Source organism: Cryptomeria japonica, chromosome 1, assembly GCF_030272615.1.
Source record: "Cryptomeria japonica chromosome 1, Sugi_1.0, whole genome shotgun sequence".
NCBI lineage: Eukaryota > Viridiplantae > Streptophyta > Pinopsida > Cupressales > Cupressaceae > Cryptomeria > Cryptomeria japonica.
Genome location: NC_081405.1, coordinates 160,657,974 through 160,680,555, shown reverse-complemented (window position 1 = coordinate 160,680,555; position 22,582 = coordinate 160,657,974). Strand labels below are relative to the sequence as shown.

Genomic DNA, 22,582 nt, shown 5'->3' with positions numbered 1-22,582 from the left:
TTATTTGGCGCTGGTATGGCTTCATGTCTGATTTTTTCATGTTGTTTCAATCATGGGATGTTTTGATCCATTGCTTTTGATCATCTAAGTATACTCAATGCATAATTCATTAGCTTTGATGGTTATGTTCGAGAGAGATCAAATTTTGCAAGCTAGGGTTTTAACATTAGCACCGAGGGTTTTAGCAACATTGAAGATTTTGATGAATTACCAGCTTTAGATCAGAAATTGTTAACTTAGGGGATTAATTTTCACTTGTAAGCATTAATACCATATCATAAAACTAACTTGGACAACCTTCATAGGTAGAATATGGCAGAAGCACGACAGACTTTCATCAAGGAGGAGTCAAAGGGAGAGGCAATGGAATCCAAGATTGCATCATTTTGGGGCAATGTAGGACTTTCATCAAGGAGTCAAAGGGAGAGGCAATGGAATCCAAGATTGCATCATTTTGGGGCAATGTAGGAGATATCGACCTCGGCCAAATCAACATGAAGAAATTCCAAGGACTATTGTACACCACCAAGCCTTCTGGATACTCAAAGATGATGATTGAGAGCGGAGTAGTGAAAGTAGTAGACTTCCCTCCAGCGGTGCAATGCAATGAGCTGATCGTTGAGTGTGCCAAGCACTATTATGCAAGTATAAGGATGATAGTGACACTTGATGGTAGAGAACTTGCCTACCTTTCTGAGGGAGCTATTAGTAAAGCCTTCCACATACCTGAATTTAGCAGCATGATCTACAAGAGCAAGGAAGAAGCGTAGGCATTCTATGATGACGATCCCGACAAATGCCTTGGTATAATCAACAAATATTGGCTATGCCTTGGTATAATCAACAAATATTGGCTATTGAAAAGTAGGCCTGGCTTATCTAAGATACCTGCCAAGCTCCACAGGATTGACTTCAAGGTAGAATTTGGTGATTTGATCACTATGCTCAACCAAATTGTTGGAGCCCCTCAAGCCTCTCAGTTTGAGAATTGGATGTTTTATTTCATGGAGATCATATCATCAACTAGAAAGGAGAGAATCAACTGGGCAAGGATTATTAGCAATAACATTGATATACAACTCAAGAGACTTTTGTGAACCAAAATATTCTACATAAGTTCATACATTAAATACTCGCTTGCTAGAGCTCATGAATATGTAGGATTAATCTATATAGGTCTAGTTGGTACTGGAGCTAGAGAATTGAGAGCTTGCGAATCATACACACAGCTACATTACCTTAGCAAGACACATTACAGGAGGGTGAATGATGCCTTCACCATAGACATCACATGAACTTTGCAAGGTGGCATTCATCAAATACTATCCCCACAAGCCAAAGAGCTAATAGAGAAGTTCACCTACATAAGAATACAAGGATGCTCTTGTCCACCCTACATGCTACCGAGATATCCTACTGACAAGTTGGTATTGCTTGAGTTAGTGAGACAATTGATGGCATACAACAAAGTACAGAAGAATAAACATAAGTCAAGGATTCCATTTCCCATTTCCGTTGGACAATCATTGGAAGTGTGTCCATCCTTGCTGCAGAGAAGGTGGATGAGGAATTGAAGTCCCCTCCTTATTCCATACTTTTGTAGAGACAGCTTTGGTCCCTACGGTAGCTTCAAGAGATCAAGTGGAAGAAGACACAAGCACAAGTTACAACTGGAAGATCATTTTATGAATGCTCAAGATGATCTAGACATTAGAAGAAGAATGTGTTCAAGGCTACCTATTGACATCGTCAGAGCATGCAAGGTCTTTGACATTCTCGATTAGGCACAAGACAGTGGAAGACACCTACCGATATATGAGCAAGAGAAAGACAAAGAAGTGAAAGTCAATTGGATTGAGGTAGAGATCACCAACTTGAAAGATCTAATGAAGCTAGTCTTATCATATACAAGATGATGGGTAGATACTCAAATCCACAAATTGAAGAGTCAAGGCACCCAACTAACATTTGAATTGATGGGAGAGGTAGAGTCTTTTGATGATGAGATAAAAAGTGAAAGCCAAAGCGGAAGTGCCACCCATTTGGCTCGTTCTAAAGGATCCAAGACAAAAGAAACCAACAAAGAAGAGCCTCCAAAGAAGAAGCATAAGTCTAGTTTAGGACATTGCCCTTATACCAGTACCTCTTTTGTGTATGAAATGGAGATGAATCAAGCAGCTGCCAAGGAAGATCATACACCAAGAGAAAGCATCGATCGTGGAGTGAATGTGTCCATGGAATCTACAATTCAGAATAGCAGGTGTGAAAGGACAGACAAGAGTAAGCAACCATTGGGTCAAGACAAGTTAGTCTCACCTAAGTTAGTCAATGATAAAGCAGGCTGTGATGTACATGTGGATATTGAAGATGAAGATCAAGAAGTAACATCTCCACCCCGAGAAGATCATCAATTGAATGAAGTGTAGGTAGGAGAAGAGAAATCAGCTATCTCTGCATGGCTTAGGGAGAGGTTAGCAAAGGAAGTGATAGTAGAAGAGGAAGATCTTATTGATTTAGACGGTCTCTTGGATACAACTCAAGAGATTGAGAAGAAGAAAGCAGTGAAGATGTCAAAGATGACTAGGGATGGTGCAGGCTCTTGCATAATACAGATTTCCACTCCAAGAGTAGATAAGCTTGAGGGCAAGATTATAGTAGAAGAATATGACTTGGAAACTATTGATTCAGGTCCTCCCACCAATGATCAAGCATTGGAAGATATGAATGATATAGTGAAGACAGTCCATGACATGCTGAAGTTGGAAGTGGAGAAGAATAAGTTGGAAAGAGAAATAAGTGTATTGAGAGGTCACCTCCAACAATTCAAGTAACCGTTGAGACAACATGATCCTCTAGATACGCCACCACCATTGCTTCGTCTCGACTCGGTTGACAATTTTGAAAAGATGAAAGCTTCAATACAACTAATGGACTCTTAGATCAATAAGACTTTCAAAAGGGCGAATGCTTTCATAAAGGAACTAGTGAAGATATTTGATAGAGCTGTAAGCATTCTTGAAAGAACTCGGGCTCTCATAGCAGCATATAATACTTTTGCTTACACCAGAAACTTCACCATACCCATATTGCAAATAATGAAGAAGATGCCGAAGCATACTTTGGTGAATGGAGGAGTGTTGAGAGATGAGTAATCACCTAATTTCCTGCAATGGTGTAATTTGCTTCGCATGAGGAAGATCATTTTTGAAGATATCAGTGATGGATGCACCCAAGTTGATCAAGCAATAAACTTGATACATGACAAGATCTTGGAAGTAGTTGAGATCATTCTTAAGAAAGAGATGAATGAAGGAATTGATATTGATGCCGATCAGCTAGCTGAGTGAGTGAAGATCATATTCTTTGGAACGGATGGGCCACATTCCAAGAAGTAGCTGGATGATATACGTTCATTCACAACGCTTGCTAGCAAGACAAGGGATTTTGGGCGAGGATGGGAAACGAGTTTTGCCTCAATCTTGGATGAAGTCAATTATTTGTAAGAACAATTGAAGAACTTACCAGCAGTTCCAATAACTGAGATCGAGTTCATGACGTTTAGATTCGTTGAATTTGCAAAAAGAGAAAAGGATAAGGGAAACAAGATTCTAGAAGATAGTTTGTTATGATCCTATGTGGCGTCATTTTTCCTATTTAAGGATTTTTCTTCGTATTTTGTGCCAAATGGATGTCATATAGTTTGTTATGATCCTATGTGGCGTCATTTTTCCTATTTAAGGATTTTTCTTCGTATTTTGTGCCAAATGGATGTCATATTCTCATTGGCTGATATTTAATAATTTGCAATTTTAGGTATTTTAGGTATTTTGGTTGTAACGAACTCTAATTAGGGTTTAGGTAGCAAGATCTAGGCCCTCGATTTTGATTTAATCTTCGCCATTCATTGTAATTGAGAGCTCTATATAAGTCAACTCATTTCATTTGTAAAGGATTGATTAGAAGAGTTTTGAAGAATTGTTGCTCAATGTTGTAGAAATTAATAAAATCATTTAAGTGTTGGTGACTTATTTAGTTTTGGAGCATTTGCTTGTTTCTTCATCCTTTTATGAGAGAAGTTAATATTTGAAAAGACAAAAATTAGAATAGAATCTGCTTTAAGTGTTTTAGATGAATGAAAGATGCATGTGCCTGTTGGTGACTTATTTAGTTTTGGAGCATTTGCTTGTTTCTTCATCCTTTTATGAGAGAAGTTAATATTTGAAAAGACAAAAAAATTAGAATAGAATTTGCTTTAAGTGTTTTAGATGAATGAAAGATGCATGTGTGTGATTGATAATGAAGTTCATTGTTCATCTACTAATACTCCATCAATTGTGAAGTATCCCACGTAGTCGACTGAATTCAATTTAGCAAAAGTTTAACTTCAATTACTATTTCATCATTGATGCTTCACCTCAAAGGTATCTATGTCTGTGATAGCAATTTGAAAATCACCAAGCTATTCTTAGAAGATTGCACTAGCATTGTTGAGATGTTTATAGCATGTCAAAGCAAAGCTTAGTTGAGCCCACTTGAAGTTGTCCATTGTCTTGCATTCCTAGTATTAGTGTAGCATTTCCTAAACCTTGCTCCTTTTTCATTTTTTTAATCAAAAGATCAGTAGTAGTAGGAGAGAGCGATATTGCAACATCATTCAAAGAATGTCATTCCATTGAGCTTGAATCAAGCAAACAACTACGTAAGTCCCCTCACAGGTAAAGAAAACACATCATACCATTGAAGCTATCCAACACGTCAAGACCTGACATCAAGAACCTTGGAGTCATCTCAAGTGATCCTTTTTTGCTAATCTTTAGCATTTGAGAAGTCTTTGTTTAAGGGAGGATAAAGTATTTAATACTTTATTTTGTGTCCAATTTTGCATAAAAACACCATCAACAGGCCCCATTTGCAATGGGGCGATCTGTGAAAACGTCACAACAAATGTCTCCATGGTTCAAAGTTCTAGCTTAGGGTTTCCTCTTACTAGTTCATTTGTATGGATTGAAGATTAGATTTAGATTTATGGGACAATATTCTAAGTTGTTGCAAGCTTTATATTGGTCTTTTCTTCATTTCATATGAATTTCTATCATTTGGGATGGATTACTAAGTATGTTTAGTTGCTTGATATCATTATTTGTGGTGTATGTATATCCATTGCTCATATTCCTTTGTGATTTCGATTTTTTGTTTCTTATGGTGTTATTGGACTTGTAACCTAATGAATAGGCATTGGTCCTAGAAGCAATGATGCTCCCATCTTTCACCTGTAGATTAGGATTAGGAAGTCGTTTGTATGCTTTTCATGATTTAGTATATTAACTAGGCAAACTTGTAGGAGTTGTTGGCGACTCCTTACCACTCCTAGGATTGGATTCCACAAGAAATAAAATGGCAATAGCTTGCTTGATTATTGATGCAAGAATGGATATGAAAATGTACATGAGAGGCCTTGCTTATAATTTATAAAGGCAAGGTGAGAGGTAGGATTAGATAGGATGTTGACATGTTTTTTAATCCTACATATCGAGACAACTAAAGTGATAAATATTAAACGACCTAGGTAAACAAAAGTAGTTGTCAAAAGATAAGATAGATCATGTGACAACTAATCAATCTTAAGTCATGTAAGTAAGTCACTTATTGGGAACTAGTTAGGTACAAGACTTTACCAAGCACAAAACCTTATTCGAACCAACAAAAACATCCTTACGATCTATAATTGTATTTATCTTTGCAAGAGATATTGTGCATACCCATGTCTTGTTTTTATGTGATGGTGTGCTATCATATTAATAGAGGTTGTACTAGTAGGTTAATCCTTGACCTAGTGATAGATTTGGGGTCAAGCGTACATTGGGTACTATTGCATAGTTTGTAGTTGTACATTTATCCATCTTTAGTTGTGGTTAATCCTATTCAGGGTACTGTTGTGACCATTTCACACATCGCCCCATTAAAATGGGGACCCGCTCTTTTTGCTTCGTTTTTGCTTTCTCTCTGCTTGTTCTTCTCTCTGTTTTAGGGTTTTGAGTGAGTGAGTTGTCTGCCTGGGCTAGGGCTAAACCTTAGGGGTTTCTTTTGGGCGTCATTCAGGCTGAGTCCAGCTAAATTTTGAAGATCATTGTTAAGTGTCCTCTCGAAGAATTGAGATGATTGAAATAAGGTAAGTATTTCAGGGGAGTCAAATAGGTCTTAGGTTAGGTCTAATCAGGTTTTTTAGGGTGAAATCCAATTTTGACTAAGTATTAGCATTTTTGAAGGGGAAATTGTGTGTTTTTCCTTGGGTAAGTTTTGATCAATTTTTGGAAAGTAAGATGATGCCTGAAATAGAGAAGTCGCTCCTGACCCTTGCTGAGGGCCTAGGGCGAATTTTATCCTGAGTGCAATTTCTTGTTTTTGATGGACTTGCTAACTGGTCCCTGGCCTTGAAAATGACCTGACTTTGCCTTGTGAAGTGATTTGAGACTTAAATTTGAAGCAGTTTGGCCTAAAAGGAGAAAATCGCTCCTGACCCTTGCTGAGGGTCCAGGGCAAAAATATTGTTTAAGTCATATTTGTCACTGACTTTTCTAATTTGTTTTGTGTAGGGTCTCCCGGAAGGATGATTGAACGTCACTAAAGGTGATTGAAGTTTTGAAGATAGGAAAAGTGATGATTTTTGGCCTAAGAGGGAAAAGTCGCTCCTAACCCTTAGAGAGGGCCCAGGGCGAGATTTTGATTTCCTTCGTTTTGCAATGGAAAAAAACCAAGTTTCGAGTATGAAGGGGAAATGAATGACTTTCTCCACCCACCTGAAGAAGTTTTGACTTGAAATGATGAAGGACCTTGTTGAAAATAGGAAAATCGCTCCTGACCCTCAGAGAGGGCCCAGAGCGAAAAATCTTGTAGAGGTCATTTTTAGCCTTATTTGATCGATTTGAGATGTCAAAGGCATGGTGAAGGATGAAGTGAGCATGATAAAGTATCTAGACTTGATTGAAGATGATGAATTGAAGGAGTTTTGCCCAGGAAAGGTAAAATCGCTCCTGACCCTCAGAGAGGGTCCAGAGCGATTTTCTTTGTTTGCACATTTTTTGACCTTTCTTGGACATGAGAACTTATTCATAGCATGAAGCAAGGCGACATCTTCCTTAGCAAAGAAATTTCGAGATGAAAAGTGAGGCATTTTGGTCCAGGTAGCAAAAATCACTCCTGACCCTCAGAGAGGGTCCAGAGCGAGATTTTCAAAAGTGCACTATTCTTGCAAGATCAAAATGATTTTTATGATTGGAAGGGATGAGGGAAAGCATGTTCTACCCGTTGAATATAATTTGGATGATCAACAAAAGAGGAAATCAACCCAAAATCAAAAAATCGCTCCTGACCCTTAGAGAGGGCCTAGGGCGAAAAACCTAATATATGATTTTTTCATCCAAGTTTGAGAAAAGACAAGCCTAGGCATGGGTTTGAAATAATGTTTAAGTTGCCTTGAAGTGAAAAGAGATTGTTGAGAGTTAGTATTTTGAAGGCAATTACAAAAATCGCTCCTGACCCTCAGAGAGGGCCCAGAGTGATTTTCCAGGATTCTCTCCTTTGTTTGAGGAATTGAGACAAAATCTTGTGTGGATAGGAAGAAGATGTGATGTTTTGTGCCTTAGAGGTGATTTGGAATCCAAAAGATGAAGGAATATGCCTAGAGCCAAAAAGTCGCTCCTGACCCTTGCTGAGGGTCCAGGGCGAAAATCACAAAAACTGCATGTTTTCCACAAAAGGGTGCTAAGGCAAGGTTTGGCTAAGGTGAAGAGACCTCCAAAAGCATGATGAATATGGTTTTGCTTTTGAAACTTGATGATTTTGGTCACAAAATGAAAAATCGCTCCTAACCCTCAGAGAGGGCCCAGAGCGAAAATGTTGGAAATCCTCATTTTTCCTTGCAACAACGAAGCAAATTTAGGTAGAGTGGTTAAAGCAAGGACGTTGCCTAGTGGTGAATAAGGTTTTAATGAAAAGAGATGGAGAATTAAGCCCAATTTGCAAAAATCGCTCCTGACCCTCAGAGAGGGTCCAGGGCGAAAAACTTGAAAGAGGATTTTATTGCTTATTTTGAAGGCATTAACACGATCTAGCTTGATGGAGAGGTGTTTTGATGAGGAAATGAAGATCTTTTAGTCAAAAAGTGAAAAGTCGCTCTTGATCCTTGCTGAGGGTCCAGGGCGAAAAACCTCAAAATCACACCTTTTCTCCAAAATTTGATAAAGCTAAGTTTGCAAGTCAGTGAGAAGGCCTAGTTGAAATGTCTTGAAGAGGTTTTGGATGTTGAAAAATGCTAATCTTGAGCAAAAAATAGAAAATCGCTCCTGACCCTTGTTGAGGGCCCAGGGCGAAATTGCCTTTAAAGACATTTTTTCCTCCAAAATTTTTGATGAATTAACTCTATAGTGCGAGGAAATGGATTTTGGGAGTGACATTGAAGGGTCAACAATCAAGTTGAGGTGGATTTTAGCTAGAAAAAGAAAAATCGCTCCTGACCCTCAGAGAGGGTCCAGGGCGAAATCATCATGGAGTTTAATCAAGCCTTGTTTTAAAAATTAACATTCTCCAATTTGCATTAGATCGCCAATATTGCTAATTTTGAGGCATTTGGAAAATCAAAATTAAATTAGCATTAAATTAAAGGCATTTTGGCATTTAATAAATTGATTTTAAGCCTTAGAAAATCAAACTTTTATTTTGAAGGCATTTAAATTTTTTTTTTTTTTTTAATTAAATATAAAGCGCTCAAGGCACTATTTTGATTTATTTTGCCAAGTCGGCCCCCCTTTTTTGGAATTTTATTTATTTTTAACCTCCATTTTGCCAAGTCGGCCTAGAGGGAGCAAAAGGGGTGAGCGCTCTATATATTGGAGGAGTTTTTTCACATTTCAAATCATTCAATCATTGCCTTAAGTGCGAAATTGGAGAGCTAATTGGAGGTGCGAAATTTGGTTTGCTTGGAACGAATTTCTTTCAAGTGTTGAAGACTAGAAGGAGGTGGAGTTTATTCTTTTCCAAACTAGAGGAGGTGCAATTCATTTAAGAGAAGGCTTTGATCTACACTTTGCCTAGCGAAATTCATCTATTTTTGCATCATTTCTTAGAGTTTAATACTCAAGAGGAGGTATGGCGAAATCATCTTAACACCATTGTTGAAGATTTGAATTTTGAACATTTGTTTTGAAAAATCTAAGTATTGCATAGTTAATTAGGAGATGATAACTCAAGATTTATCATGAAGTTTCCTAATTAAAATCTTAAATCTTCCTTTTAAGTCTATATTTCTACACTTCAAGATATATTACTAATTGTGAAATGTTGTGTAGGTATCAAGATGGCGACTCCAAAGGCAGGAGCATCTACTAGTCGCCTGGCTCTCATCAAATAAGATCAGAAGAACAACGAATTGGAGACCAGGATCGTGTCCAAATGGAGCAATATCGGAGATACCAACTTGGGAAACTTCAATGTGAAGAAGTTTCGAGAGGTCCCCTACATTGGCAAGCCATCACTTGTCGCGAAGAAGATAATTGAAAGTGGCATCATCAAGGCGGCAGGTTTCCTTCCAGCAGTCAAGTGTCATGAGCTAATGATCGAGTGTGCTCGCCACTATGACTCACAATCAAGATCGATCGTATCCAAGGAAGGGAACACCTTAGCTTACCTTTCAGAGGAGGCTATAAGTGAGGCTCTTCACCTTCCAGAGCATAAAGATATGATTTACAAAAGTTTAGAAGGAGCCAAGTCAATGTATGAAGATGATCCTGACACCTGTTTGAACCTCATCAACAAGAATTGGTTGCTCAAAAGTCATCCTCGCTTGAACAAGATTCCCAACACACCGCATAGGATCGACTTTCAGGAGGAGTACAAAGATTTGATAACTTTTCTCAATCGAATTACAGGGGCTCCTCAAGCCTTCTACTTCGAAAAGTGGATGTTCTTCTTCATTCAAGTGATAGTGCAAGGAAAAGGAACGCTTCATTGGGCCAGAATTATTAGCAATAGTTTGGATGTGCAATTGAGAAGACTAAGGCCTACCAAATCATTCCATATGAGCTCATATGTCATATATGCCTTGATTAGGAGTTTCGAGTATGCAGGGTTACCTCACAGAGGAGTGATTGGAAGAGGACCCAGAGAAGTGAGAGTTTGTGACTCTTATGTTCATCTGCATCATCCACCTGGAAGTGACTACAAGTTAGTCAATAATACCTTCACAATGAACATCACTAGGATTTTGCAAGGCGGGATTCACAATCGACTATCTCTGGATGCACAAGAGCTTGTGAAGAAGTATGGTGCATGGTTCATCCAGTTTCAAAAGTTTACATACATCAGAGTTCATGGGTGTCCTTCACCTCCCTACATGTTGCCGAGATATCCGATAGACAGAATAGTGTTACTTGAGGTGTCTGGAAATGGAGTTCCCGTACCTATCATATTGGGGAATTTAGTTGAGGTATGTCCTAATACTCAAGCTTTGGAGGATGCAGAGAAGGAATTATCCTTGTATTCATTCACCTTCTTTGCCCCGTGGGAGAATTTTGATTCGTATGGCTATATGGAGGAGACAGTTGCTAGGAAGTACGGACATGAGTTTCAGGTAGAAGACTTTTGGATGAATCTCTCAAGTGATTTAGAAGTTAAAAGAAAGATGCATTCCAGATTACCTTTAGATTTCATCAGGAAGTGCAAAGTTTACAGAGTAGCTGATCAAGCCCAGGACAATGGCAAATACCTCCAGTCGTCCTATGACAAAGAAGATAAAAGAGTGAAGATAGATTGGAGCGAGCCTGAGATTTTTGACTTGAGAGCTTTGATGGCTCCAGTTTTATCATGTACTCGTAGATGGGTGGATGTACAACATCAGAAGTTGAGAGAGCAGAACATATTGATGACTTTTACTTTGGAAGCAAGACCAGAAGAAGGAGAAGCAAGCGTGAGTGAAGACACTTCTCATCCTAGAGGTGCAAAGAGGAAAGAAAGACCTGAGAAGAGAGAATCTTCCAAGAAGAAGCAAGAGGCCAATCGAGATCGCCCATCAAGCACATCTTCTCGACATGGAAAGAAGGCAAGTCAAGCTGAAGGTCAAGAGAAGATGGTACCTGAGGTGGATGAATCTATGGAATCCATGGTGCAAAATGATAAGCCAGACAAAGGACAGACACCTCAGCATTCATCAAGTCAATCTCCCCAAATTAATGAGCTACAAGAAGATCAGGGAAATGATGATGAAGTGACATCTTCTCTCCGAGAAGATGAACCACTGCCGAAGGAAATACAAGTTAGAGAGACAAGATCCGCCATTTCGGATTGGTTGAAAGAGAGATTGACAAGGGTGATTGTGATTGAAGAAGAAGAGAATGTAACTGATTTAGAGAGCCTTATAGGAAATTCTCAAGAGATAACGGAAAAGAAGAAGGCCACCAGGATGTCCAAGGTGATAAGAGATGAAGCAGGATCAAGGAAATTGCAAATAGCTACACCAGTGGTGGACAAGTATGAAGGTGAAATTCTTGTAGATGAGTATGACGTAGAAACATTTGAGCTTGGTCCACTCACTACTGAACAGGCAATGGTTGAGGCAACTGATTCATTTGAAGCACTTAAGGACAAACTCAAGGAAGAGGTGGAAAAGAATAGGAAGCTTGAGAGAGAGGTCGGTGCTTGGAGAGGCTTCTTTAGTCATCTCAATCAGCCCTTGAGACGTCAGGATCCAGCAGTATCTCTTGTGCAAGCACTTCCTATTGAATCGGTTGGCGAAGTAGAAAGGGTCAAAAGCTTGGTTTAGCTTATGAGTTCTTGGATTGATAAATCCCACATGGTAGCCGTCGAGTTTGCAACAAGAATGATGAAGACAATTCATCGAGCTATCCAAGTCCTTGAGATTATTCATAATCTAATGATAACTATAGCCGCTTTTGCTCACACTAGAGATGTTATCATTCCTGTCTTGCAAGTAATAAGACAAACACCAAGACGGATCTTGGCACAAGAAAAGATAATGGATGGAGGAACTCATAACCTCCTACAGTGGTCAGCCTTGCTCCAGATGAAAGAGGTCCTTTTTGAAGACATCAGCACCAAATGCAATCAAGTTGAAGGTGTCATCCATTCAATTCAGGATAAAGTGTTTGAAGTATTGTGTACCATCCTTGGCCGACCGATCGAGATTGAGACAGATGTGGACATACGAGAGTTGGAGGATAGAGTCAAGGTCATCTTTTGCAAAGAGGAGAATGTCATCACAAATGAGCAACGAGACCTGATGTTCACTACCATGCTCCTGATTGAGAAGATCAAAGAACTCGAACTTGGATGGGAAGCAGCTCTTCTCACTGCCTTCGATCAGGTTATTCACTTGGAGGAACGAATGAAGAATCTTCCCGAGATTCCTATTGCTGAGATTGAAGAAATTGTGTCCAGATTCATTGGATATGGTAAGAAAGAGCATAGGAAAGGGAACAAGGTTCTAAAAGAAAGGTTGTTATAGGATGATGTGGCATCTTAATTATCATTGGTCTATGTTTCCTCGACTTTTGTGCCAATTAAATATTTGGCTATGCATTTAATAATGTTCATCTAAAAGGGGAACTTTTTGTAATAAACCCTAATTAGGGTTTAGGTGTCAAAATCTCAGCCATTGATCTTCTTTCGATCTGGGCCGTTCATTGTAATTGAGGATGCTATATATACCCTCACTCATTTTCATTTTGTCATGAGATCAAATGAGAAATTAGAAGAAGATATTAGAGATTAGAAGAGCTTAGAGAGAAAGTTATTGTGTAGCAAGATTGAGTAGTGAAGAAAGAATTTTGAACAATTGTTGTCCATTTGGCTTTGAGATCAATAAAATATTGAAGTTATGGTGTTCTATTGCAATAATTGTGGCTATCTTCATGGTTGTTTATCTTCTTGAATCATTCTTAGTCGAAGTAGTATTTAAGTTTGAAGGACTAAGTGTTGTGCTTGATCTTTGGTGAGATTCGTATCCAAACCACTAGCTTCTTACTGATTGTAAGGACGCCTTGTGTGGTCAACTGGAGATATTGAGATTGCTTGAATATTCAATTATCATTGAAATATTGATATGTATCTTTATGATAGTATCTATAATCCTTGATGATTTGAAAATCACTAATCACCTTAGAAGATAGCATCAATTTCAGTAAAGTTGTAATTCCTTGGCAATACTGAAATTGGTAGAATCTTACCAAGTCTAGCCTACATTGAGTCATTCTTAGGATTAGATTAGAATTCATCTCTTGAAAACCCTATCTTTTGATTTTGATTTTTTTAGAGAATTTGTTAGTATTATCCCGTTCCTGCAGTCGAGTGAGAGCAACACGGACCAGCTTTCAAAGTGCATAAGACCCCTTGAAGAAACAACATTTACAACGACCACTGGTGCTTATCCACACGTAGAGATCCTACAACGAAGAACCTTGAAGTCACCCTGATTGATCCTTTTCGCGATATCTTCAGCATTCAGAGGCTTTACTCAAGAGAGGATAAGGTACCCTTGGGTATTTAATTCTGTGTTTGATAGTGTACAAAATACACGTCAACAGGTACCTATAGGGAAGGCCCCTTGCATATAGTTGAGTTTGAAGTCAAAAGTCTTACCCACCTTAGTAAATTGCTTTAATGTGGCCGTAATTCATCATAAGTGAGAAGTTTGTAGCTTGGAGTTTGACACTAGAGAATGACTTAAATGACTTCGCTTTAGGGATTTGGAACCTACAACTCTGAACACCAAGTTAGATGGTTGGTATTCCATGAAGATGGCTATGTCTGTTTTCTTGTATGGATTGAATGAGGTTCAGTGACTTGAATATTGTGTGCAAACTTGTTATGAGGTTGTATGTTGTAGTTAGTAGATTGAGACTATAAAAGAGTCTTATTGTATTGGATATAATATTTCTTGTTAATACAATTACTGTCCTTTTGTTGGTTGGTTTTTTTCAAAAATGATTTCCCAAGTGAATTTGTGTCTCATGAGTTTCTATGGTTTGTGTACTCTTTCACGTGCTTCCTTCAATGTTGTTTAATTGAATTTTATTACATAATTGAATTTGATTGAATAATCTTAAAGAGTTCCAATATTTCAGTCTATCGGTTAACTATATTAGGGATTCAATTCTCAAGAATGGATTTATTTTAAAGATTATTTCTGTGATTTGTTTATCTATTTTAGCATGTTTTTCTCTCTCTCTCAATTAGATAGCTTCAAAAAAGATCAATAACTATGTATTTTAACTTTATAACACTTAAAGTTTCTACTAGTTGGAGTTTGTGTAATTTGCTCTTGGATTAGGCCACTAATCAATTTTGGGTGCGGTATTTGGGATATTGATGCGGGGAATGTGACAAGATGGTATGTAAAATAACATACTTACTGCATTGACATATATATTCAAAGCACTTGTTGGCCACGAGGAGAGAGATATGTAATGCACACAGTTCTTGGTGAGGCCCTATTAAATAGCTAAAATTTTGAGGATATAATTACAAAATTAACATGTAGGATTTCTGTTTGAAACATATCAGCTATGCATACAAAACCTCCAGAAAGGCACCCAAATAATAGTCCAAGAAGGTTAACTTGTTTACTTCCTAGGTCACCTAATTTAGCTGTAGCACCAATAAGGCCACATTTATTCATCTCCCATGAGAAGAGGAACTTATTGCACGGTAAATTCCTAAGGATGTAAAAGTTAAAATTTATGGTTCTCATGGAATTATATTAGCTGCTACCTCTTTTTTCTTTATAAAATTTTCTTGGAGAGAACTTATATTGCACTTTGTAAAACCAAAGAATGGCTACATTCTTGGATTGGATAACATGTGAAAATTAAAGGAATTGGGATGGCTAATGTAGAATTGTACATGTGGGACTCAATTAGCTTCAAAAGATAATTATTAATACATCCTAATTCATAAGATCTATAAAAAAACTTTGTTTGGTTGTACAAATGGGTTTTTCTCATATGTTCTGTTTGGTAACAATTTCTATAGATGTAAGATCGTGTTTCAGTTATGGATTTATTTTGTAGATCGAAACATGCTTAATAATGTTTAAATTTTTGATCTTTCATGCAGGCTCTGCTTGCTTTCTATCTTATAGACGATCTTCAGATGGTGCAGTCTTCTAAGGCAGTGGTAAATTAATGAGCACAAAGTATTTGTTTTCGACAAAGTATTGTGCATCTTTTGTAGAATAATGATATATGGACTAAATTCCAGTTTGTTTTGTTGTAGACTATGCTAATTTTCTGGTTGTCATAAATGTTATTTTCAGGTGCCTGCTATTATTTATGTCTGCAGCTTTATGGCATCTATTGGTTTGCAGGTCTTAAAAGCTTCTGTCTTCTGTGTGCATATCAAATTATTAGTAGAATTTTTTTTTAAACTCATCAAAGACTTATTTATTTTGAAATGCTTTTCTGCTTCAGGAACTACAATGGACTGGCTATCGCCTTAAAGCTTTTTTCACTGTTGGAGCACTTTTATGGATATTTTCCGGTTCTGCATTATATCTTCTTCCAAGCAATATGTGGAGCTACATTTATTTCATATCAGTAGTCATTGGTGTTGGAAATGCGTTGGTGATGGTATGTTCATGGATATTTCTAGCTGCATTCTCTTTGAATCCAAATCACATTCATAATTAACATTTTTTGCACACATTTTCCAAATTATCTAGTCTGAAAATACTGTGATCATTATATAGTGGGTATATGATACGACAAATGTTTAGAGTGGAGAAGAGTTTGAACTTGATCGTCTGAGTCAGCAAGAACGAACCGGAATCCTTTTCATATGTGAAGCTGAAGCCATCAATATAAAATTTGATTAATCAGAATAGTAACCTTAATATCAGGTAAGAAATGTATTCACAGACTGATGATGCATCTCGATTCAAATCTGCACGTTATGAAATATGTGTACCAAATTTGTGCATTCGTTGGTTTGTTTGTGATGTCTTGTAAATACAAGCTATCAAATATGGTGGCATATCCCTCTCTCTCTTTCTCTCAACCACATTCACGAATGGATGCATGCATAAATGAGCTCACACATGCATGCACACATGCCTGCACAAATTTGTCTGCATTTCTATTCCCCATACTAAAAACAAGATTCTTGTGACTTGAATTGGTTGCAAACAGATTGCTGAACTGAGGCAGTCCACAAGTGTAATGTCCCCTTCTCGAGCCTAACCAGCAAGGGTGATCATTAGTCTATTCTCTGGGTTCCTGTAGGCTAATTGGTATTGGTAAGGGGACTCTAGAGATCTTGGAGTGCACCAGATCAATATTTCTTGGTTTGGATTGATGGATTCAAGCCTAGTTGGTGTTATGGATTGCAGTGATGCTTTCTGAAACATTTTTAGACTCTTGGGGTGTTCTCCAAACTTTTTGGAGAGCATTTTTATTTTTAAGTCTTTGAGTTTGCACATGTCTTCATCCTAGTGCCTCAGTTACATCTTGGCATGCTCAAATTTGGTTCCTGATGTCTCTGAAGTGTTTTTTGCAACTCGGACGAGAGTATTCAAATATACATATATATTTTATTAAAATGTGCCGGGTAAACTTCTTAATGTGACTGGTGAGGCTAGCACAACACGCCCTCCGGTACCACGTGAAATGCTTTTGACACGGAGCTATGAACCGGTGAGATCACAAGCGAGGGACCTCATCCCCAATTAACAAAGCTGAGGCTCAAACCTGCGAGTACATTGGATCAGTGAAGGCACAAGGCTGCAATCACAATGGTCCAGCAGGGGTTTGACCCTTGATGGTCACAACAACTTCATCACTTAAACCAACACACTAACCCTAAGTACTAATGTTTAATGTTATTTTTTCCACTTAACTGTTGTATTTTTTATAAAGTCACATTATGTTCGCCTAATGTGGTTTTGGATATGTAGAAGAGTAGACATAACAAAATGCTGCTAGATTGCACCTATGTGTTCTTCCATATCTTGTGAGGATGAAAATCCTCATTACACTACTAGTTTTGGATTTGAAAGAAAATCCCTAGCAGGTTGGAGTGGTTCTATTTCAGGAATCACCATTGTTATTTGCACAGTGCAGATTCGGGGTTTCAGAAATGAAGATCTTCTTGGTTTTTTTATTGTGGATTTTTGTAAGTGATTTTAGTGTTAATTTCCAGAGATTTTGGTGTGAAGATGTGATTGAAGGTTTCTTCTTATTGTTTGGGCCTGCAACAGTCAATTTTATAGCTGCTATTTCTCAGATAAGCATTGCAGACCTGTTTGCTACAATTTTGGAGAGCTTGGAGGCTTGCTGGGTGATATTCTTTTCTGTTCTGCTTGTAATAGTGAGACATTTCTCCATATTCAGACCTACAACAATCATCTTCGTCTCTGTTTTGGAGGTATTTCATGCGGGGTTTCATATACATTTATCGGTGTTTCATTGGGAATGATTATTCACCCGACACTTTGTAACAGTTATATGAACATTTTAATCAGAAGTTTATGACAACAAATAACCACTATTTTGCATGTTCATGTTGTGATATTCATTGGTAAAAATTTGGAAAAAAATTAGGGGTCTATAACAACAAGAAACTTGTAAGCAGTGTCAAGAGTGAGGCAGTTTGTAGGAGTGATTATGGACCAACCCCCAACTTGAGGTAGTTTCCACTAGATCCAAGATGCTGCCATGGAGAGGACATGGTACTGTTAATGTCGTTGGAAGGATGGAAGAGATATTTGAGATGATGAAGGCTATGAAAATCTAGATGAAGTCTTTTAAAGAAGACCGTAGAAGAAACCCTAACCCTAGAGATGATGAAAGCAATAAAGAACAAGAAGTTAGCCCTGCTAAGCAAAGCGAAATTGAAGAAGAAGACAAGAAAGGGTGTTGAAAACTTATATCTTGACAAGAAAACAAGAATCTATTCCAAATTATTGGTAGTCTAAATTCAAAAGAATCTAATCGTATAACTGATTTAGAAGAATATTTTCGAGAAGAAGATAAGAACATTTTGAAGAAGAAGATAAGAAAGGGTGTTGAAAGATTATATCTTGACAAGTAAACAAGAATCTATTCCAAATTATTTTGGTAGTCTAAATTCAAAAGAATCTATTGTATAACTGATTTAGAAGAACATTTTGAGCTTGAAGATATAGAGGACCTAGATAGAGTAAAATTTACTAAAACTAAATTGAAGGGTCATCCTACCACTTGGTGGAAGGAATTTCAGCCCGAAAGAAACAAGAAAGGAATTGAGTATTAGGAAATGGGATAGAATGATGAAGAAACTAAAATCCAAGCTCATTTATGCAAAATATCCATTAGATCTGCTAAAATGAGTTACATAATCTAAAGCAAGAGGATATTAATTTAAAAGACTACCTTTGAAAACTACTATAGATTGACACTTTGTTTAGGAACTATTATAGATTGACACTTTGTTTAGGACGTTATGAAGAAGGAGCGGAGGACATTATTGTGAATGAGTGGAGAAAGTGGTGAGATCCATGAATGGTTCAAGAGAGTTGATTTAGGAAGAGTTGGTTGTGTCCACCATTGATAGGACTAGTGCTAGGAGGAGAGCCTCTAAATTAAACTCTACCCTTCTAAGCAATCATTTAGTGAGCCCTAACCCGTTCCCTCCTCCTCAATGAACCAGACCATCCATTAGTTGAGTTAGGTCAACACAAAGGAACCTTGGAGCTGGCCTCTGCAAGGATCTTTCAGCTTTTGAAGAGAAGTAGAGTGTCTATCGTTCTTGCTAAAACAGGTTCCTCCCTGCTAAAACACAAGATTAAATTACCAATAGCACAAACAGCAAGAATTAAGCTTGGCTTCAATCCTAAGACCTTTGTGGTTAGGGTTAAATGGTCTAACCATTGGGGATTCACCCTGTACCCCTATGTGTGTCACCAACTCTTCTTATAGGAGAGTCAATATCCATTCAGGGGGCAAGTGGTATGAATTCCACTCCTACCACTAAATCTATTCACAAATCATGTACATTTGTTCTTTGATCTAATCAGGTAATGCTTCAACCAATGTCATCTGATTGCCCCCACACCTGCACTTGCACCTTCTAATGTTTGTTGGGGGAGTTGTTCATCTTCCATCGGCACTTACATATGATACGCCTGCTAAGCCAGTCAAACATACCTTGAAAGGATCAAGAGGGGGTTTGGAGGCTTAATAAGGGTATTGTTTGATTTAAAAAAGGATCCCAACAAGATTTCACAAGGAATTTTAAAATGTGATCAAAATCTAAAATTCTAACCTTAAGTAGGGGTTGCAGTTCAAAGCCAAAATGAACCCCAGTGAGAATTCACAAGTAACCTTAAAATATGTTCCAATTCAGAAAAATCGACCTTGACTAAGGTTTGTAGTGCAAACTCTTAGACTCTTATATGGACAAATTTTTGCATTAGAGGACAAAATGAAACCATTTCTCTTCAAACAAGCTCTCCCCACCTGCACCTACAAATCTTTACAAGATTTGCAATTATAGCATTAAAGGAAATCCTTTGAACTACAAACTTTGCTGAATTTTATCTCCTCCACAGAAATCAACTCGAATAAAATGCCAAAATGATCATAACGCCTCTTATATTGCCATCAATGCCCTAGCGTCATGTGGTTGCAAAGAAGCATAAACCATGATCAACAAAAAAAGAGAAACTTGTGTACCTTAAATAGATTATAAGAATATTTACAAATTTCCCCAAGGAATCCAGGAACAGAAGTAATAAATTAGAAGAGTGCATATGATACAATGGATGGATGTGGGTGGGATGAAGCCCTCTATTTATACACCTGATCCTATTAATGTGTGGGACTAATGTACTCAAGAGCCTACCATGCAGACATATATCCCAAAGTATTCTGACTCGTAGGAAACTCTATGGGACCAGTACAACAGATTTTACAACTCTTTGACATAATCTCTATAGGGTCGATTACGTTGTATTGCTTTGTTATTGCTTTCTTGTTTGAGTTTACTCCCCTGTGATTTCGTTACATTAGATTGAGGCCTAGATAGTTTTTTAGGATTGGCTGTTGGAGTCTTTTTAGCATACGTGATTAGCTATTTTAACTAGATATAATTTTGATTCCCACTGACCTAATTTGGTGATTCATCGTTCATGCTTCCAACCATCTTGATTATCTTCCAAGCATTGCCTTAGGATACAAATGAAAAAGGATGCGCTGGGGAATTCATATTTTGAAAGGTGACTGAAAGATATTGTAAAAGGGATTTATTTCCTTGCTAGTTGCTTACTCCTGATTTTGCAGAGGGCATGCGCACAAAATACGTGACAAACTTAAGAATAATTATATCATACGGTTTTCCTATTTTAAATTTAAAGGCATTAGTATTAAATTTCTCTTTCTCAACATATAAGCTTATCAGATTATCTTAATGCTTAAGTGGAGATACTAAGATATGCCAAATATCACTATGTAAATGAAGTCTGAAATAATGTCGTACTTAATCATATTCGTCAGAGATATTAGAACATCCATGTATAAAAGTGAAAATGTTAAATGTTTGAATTTTTTGTAGCCATCTTTGTTCTTGCCATGTTTTATACGTTAAATTCGAGATATCTAAAAGTTCCTTTTCTCAAAATCTTGGCAGGTGACTGCAATCAGCATGGAAAGCATTTTAGTTGGCGAAGATCTCAGTAGATGTGCATTTGTCTATGGTTCACTGAGTTTCTTAGAGAAGCTTTCATGTGGTATTGTTCTTTACGTCATCGAAGATTTTCATAGTAAGTATTTGCTAATGGCACATAAGCTGAATTGATCATTTATCACAGGGTTTATATGGAAACTGGATTAAGATTTCCTACCCAATAAATATATAACTTCAAATTCTTTGGGGCTAGAATGCTCCTATTTCAACCCATTAATTTAGCTCAAAAAAATGATCAAGATTAAGTTGGATTCTTGGACCTTGCATCAAATTGAGTAGGGAAAGCCCAATTTCTGGGTATGTAGATGGGAAACCATTAGAATTTTATAGGAGGGTTGGTGTGACTAATGCATGGCTCACTGGGGAGGTCTGCGTCTGGCATTATAACATCCCTCATTGGAGAACTTCTCTGCAGCCAACATTAATAAGTTTGGGTTAGCTTTTGTACCATTAAACAGAAGTTTACGATTAAAACTGATGCGTTCATTTGTTTGCGCAGGCTCTGCAACTAGCTGTTTAAAGTCGTCAGGTTCAGGAGCATGCCTTTCATTGACAAGAATCTCTCTATCTGTTGTCCCTGGGGGATGTGCTCTCTTAGGCATGATAGTGACACTCACCATGGATTTAGATGCAGTAAAACTGCCCTCCTCTTTACATGAACCCTTACTTGCTTGAAGGAATCTTGAACAGTTATTCTAATGCAGATACTCTGAGTGGGCGGGGACATTAATTGGAGTCTAGTTATACAAGCTAATTGGATGGACTTAACCTCCTAAAGACTGCTTTTACTTGTCCACGACACGGTGTCATGGACATTGGACATTGAAGCCAAACGTAACCCACTAGTTTACAAACCAATGATTTATTATGGTATGGTAAAATTACCTGAATTCAAGAGGACATGATTATTCAATTTATCTTTTAATTGCCCATGACACGGAGTCATGGACATTGAAGCCAAGCGTAACCCACTAGTTCCTAAATCAATGATTTATTATGGGCACGGTAAAATTACCTGAATTCAAGAGTTCGTGATTATTCAATTTCTTTTTGAATAAATGAAAAAAGTCAGAAAGTCGGGAATTGGAAAGATAATGATTTGATGCTAATTTCGTATATTTAAGGTTAGATTTAAGTTTCACTCATGGAGAAATTTCTCCTATCGTACATGACATCCAAGAGGCAGGAATACTAATGGAAAATCCCTGCCTAGGATGCAGTGATTAGAACAATTATTGTAACACTGATCTTTTCTCCAGCTACCTCCTGGTAGCTTCACTGTTAATTGCATTGTTTCAATATAAAAAAATATATTAATTGTAACATTGTAATTATTGAAAGAACATTACAATTTTTTAATATTACTTATGCTTCATACTTGTTCAAGACTTGGAAGTACACACGTTACCTCTAACTGCATGTTCTGATATCATCTCCTATATTGTTTTTGTTTACACATTTAAACAATTAGTAACTGTCCCCATTGAATTCAAACCGCGTAGTAAAAAAAGTGTATAAAACATTTCATACACAGTACTTCTATTTAAGATGGCAGCACTCACTAGTAATGTGGTCTATACCGTGCAAAGGGGCTACAGAAAATCCAAATAAATATATCTTGTATTGTGAAGTTTGTAATATTTTTATTGTTCTTCCCAAATGTTTGATTTTTTGAGGATGAAAAACCTTTTAAAATATTTATATTGTTTTCTCCAAATCTTGCCATATAATGCTTTGAATGGTGCCATTTTAATAATTATAGAATGGTAGGAATTACTATAAATGAATACAACTAGTGGTAGGTACTCCCACTTGTAGGAATTACTATAAATGAATAAAAGTGTTGCAATGAATCTTC

The 22,582-nt window shown here is 37.4% G+C and overlaps 1 protein-coding gene across 10 annotated transcripts in view; it reads left to right on the top strand.

Moving 5' to 3' along the window:
• Window positions 1-22,110, top strand: part of LOC131029012 (uncharacterized) — a 63,737-nt gene extending 41,627 nt beyond the window's left edge. For all 10 annotated transcript variants that reach the window (XM_057959399.2, XM_057959395.1, XM_057959400.2 and 7 more), the window contains 5 exons: window positions 15,124-15,183; window positions 15,323-15,373; window positions 15,477-15,635; window positions 20,668-20,800; window positions 21,224-22,110. In XM_057959399.2, coding sequence (XP_057815382.1) covers window positions 15,124-15,183; window positions 15,323-15,373; window positions 15,477-15,635; window positions 20,668-20,800; window positions 21,224-21,399 — 579 coding nt within the window. In that variant the 3' untranslated portion in view covers window positions 21,400-22,110. The remainder of the gene's footprint in view (window positions 1-15,123; window positions 15,184-15,322; window positions 15,374-15,476; window positions 15,636-20,667; window positions 20,801-21,223) is intronic.
• Window positions 22,111-22,582: the final 472 nt, after the last annotated feature.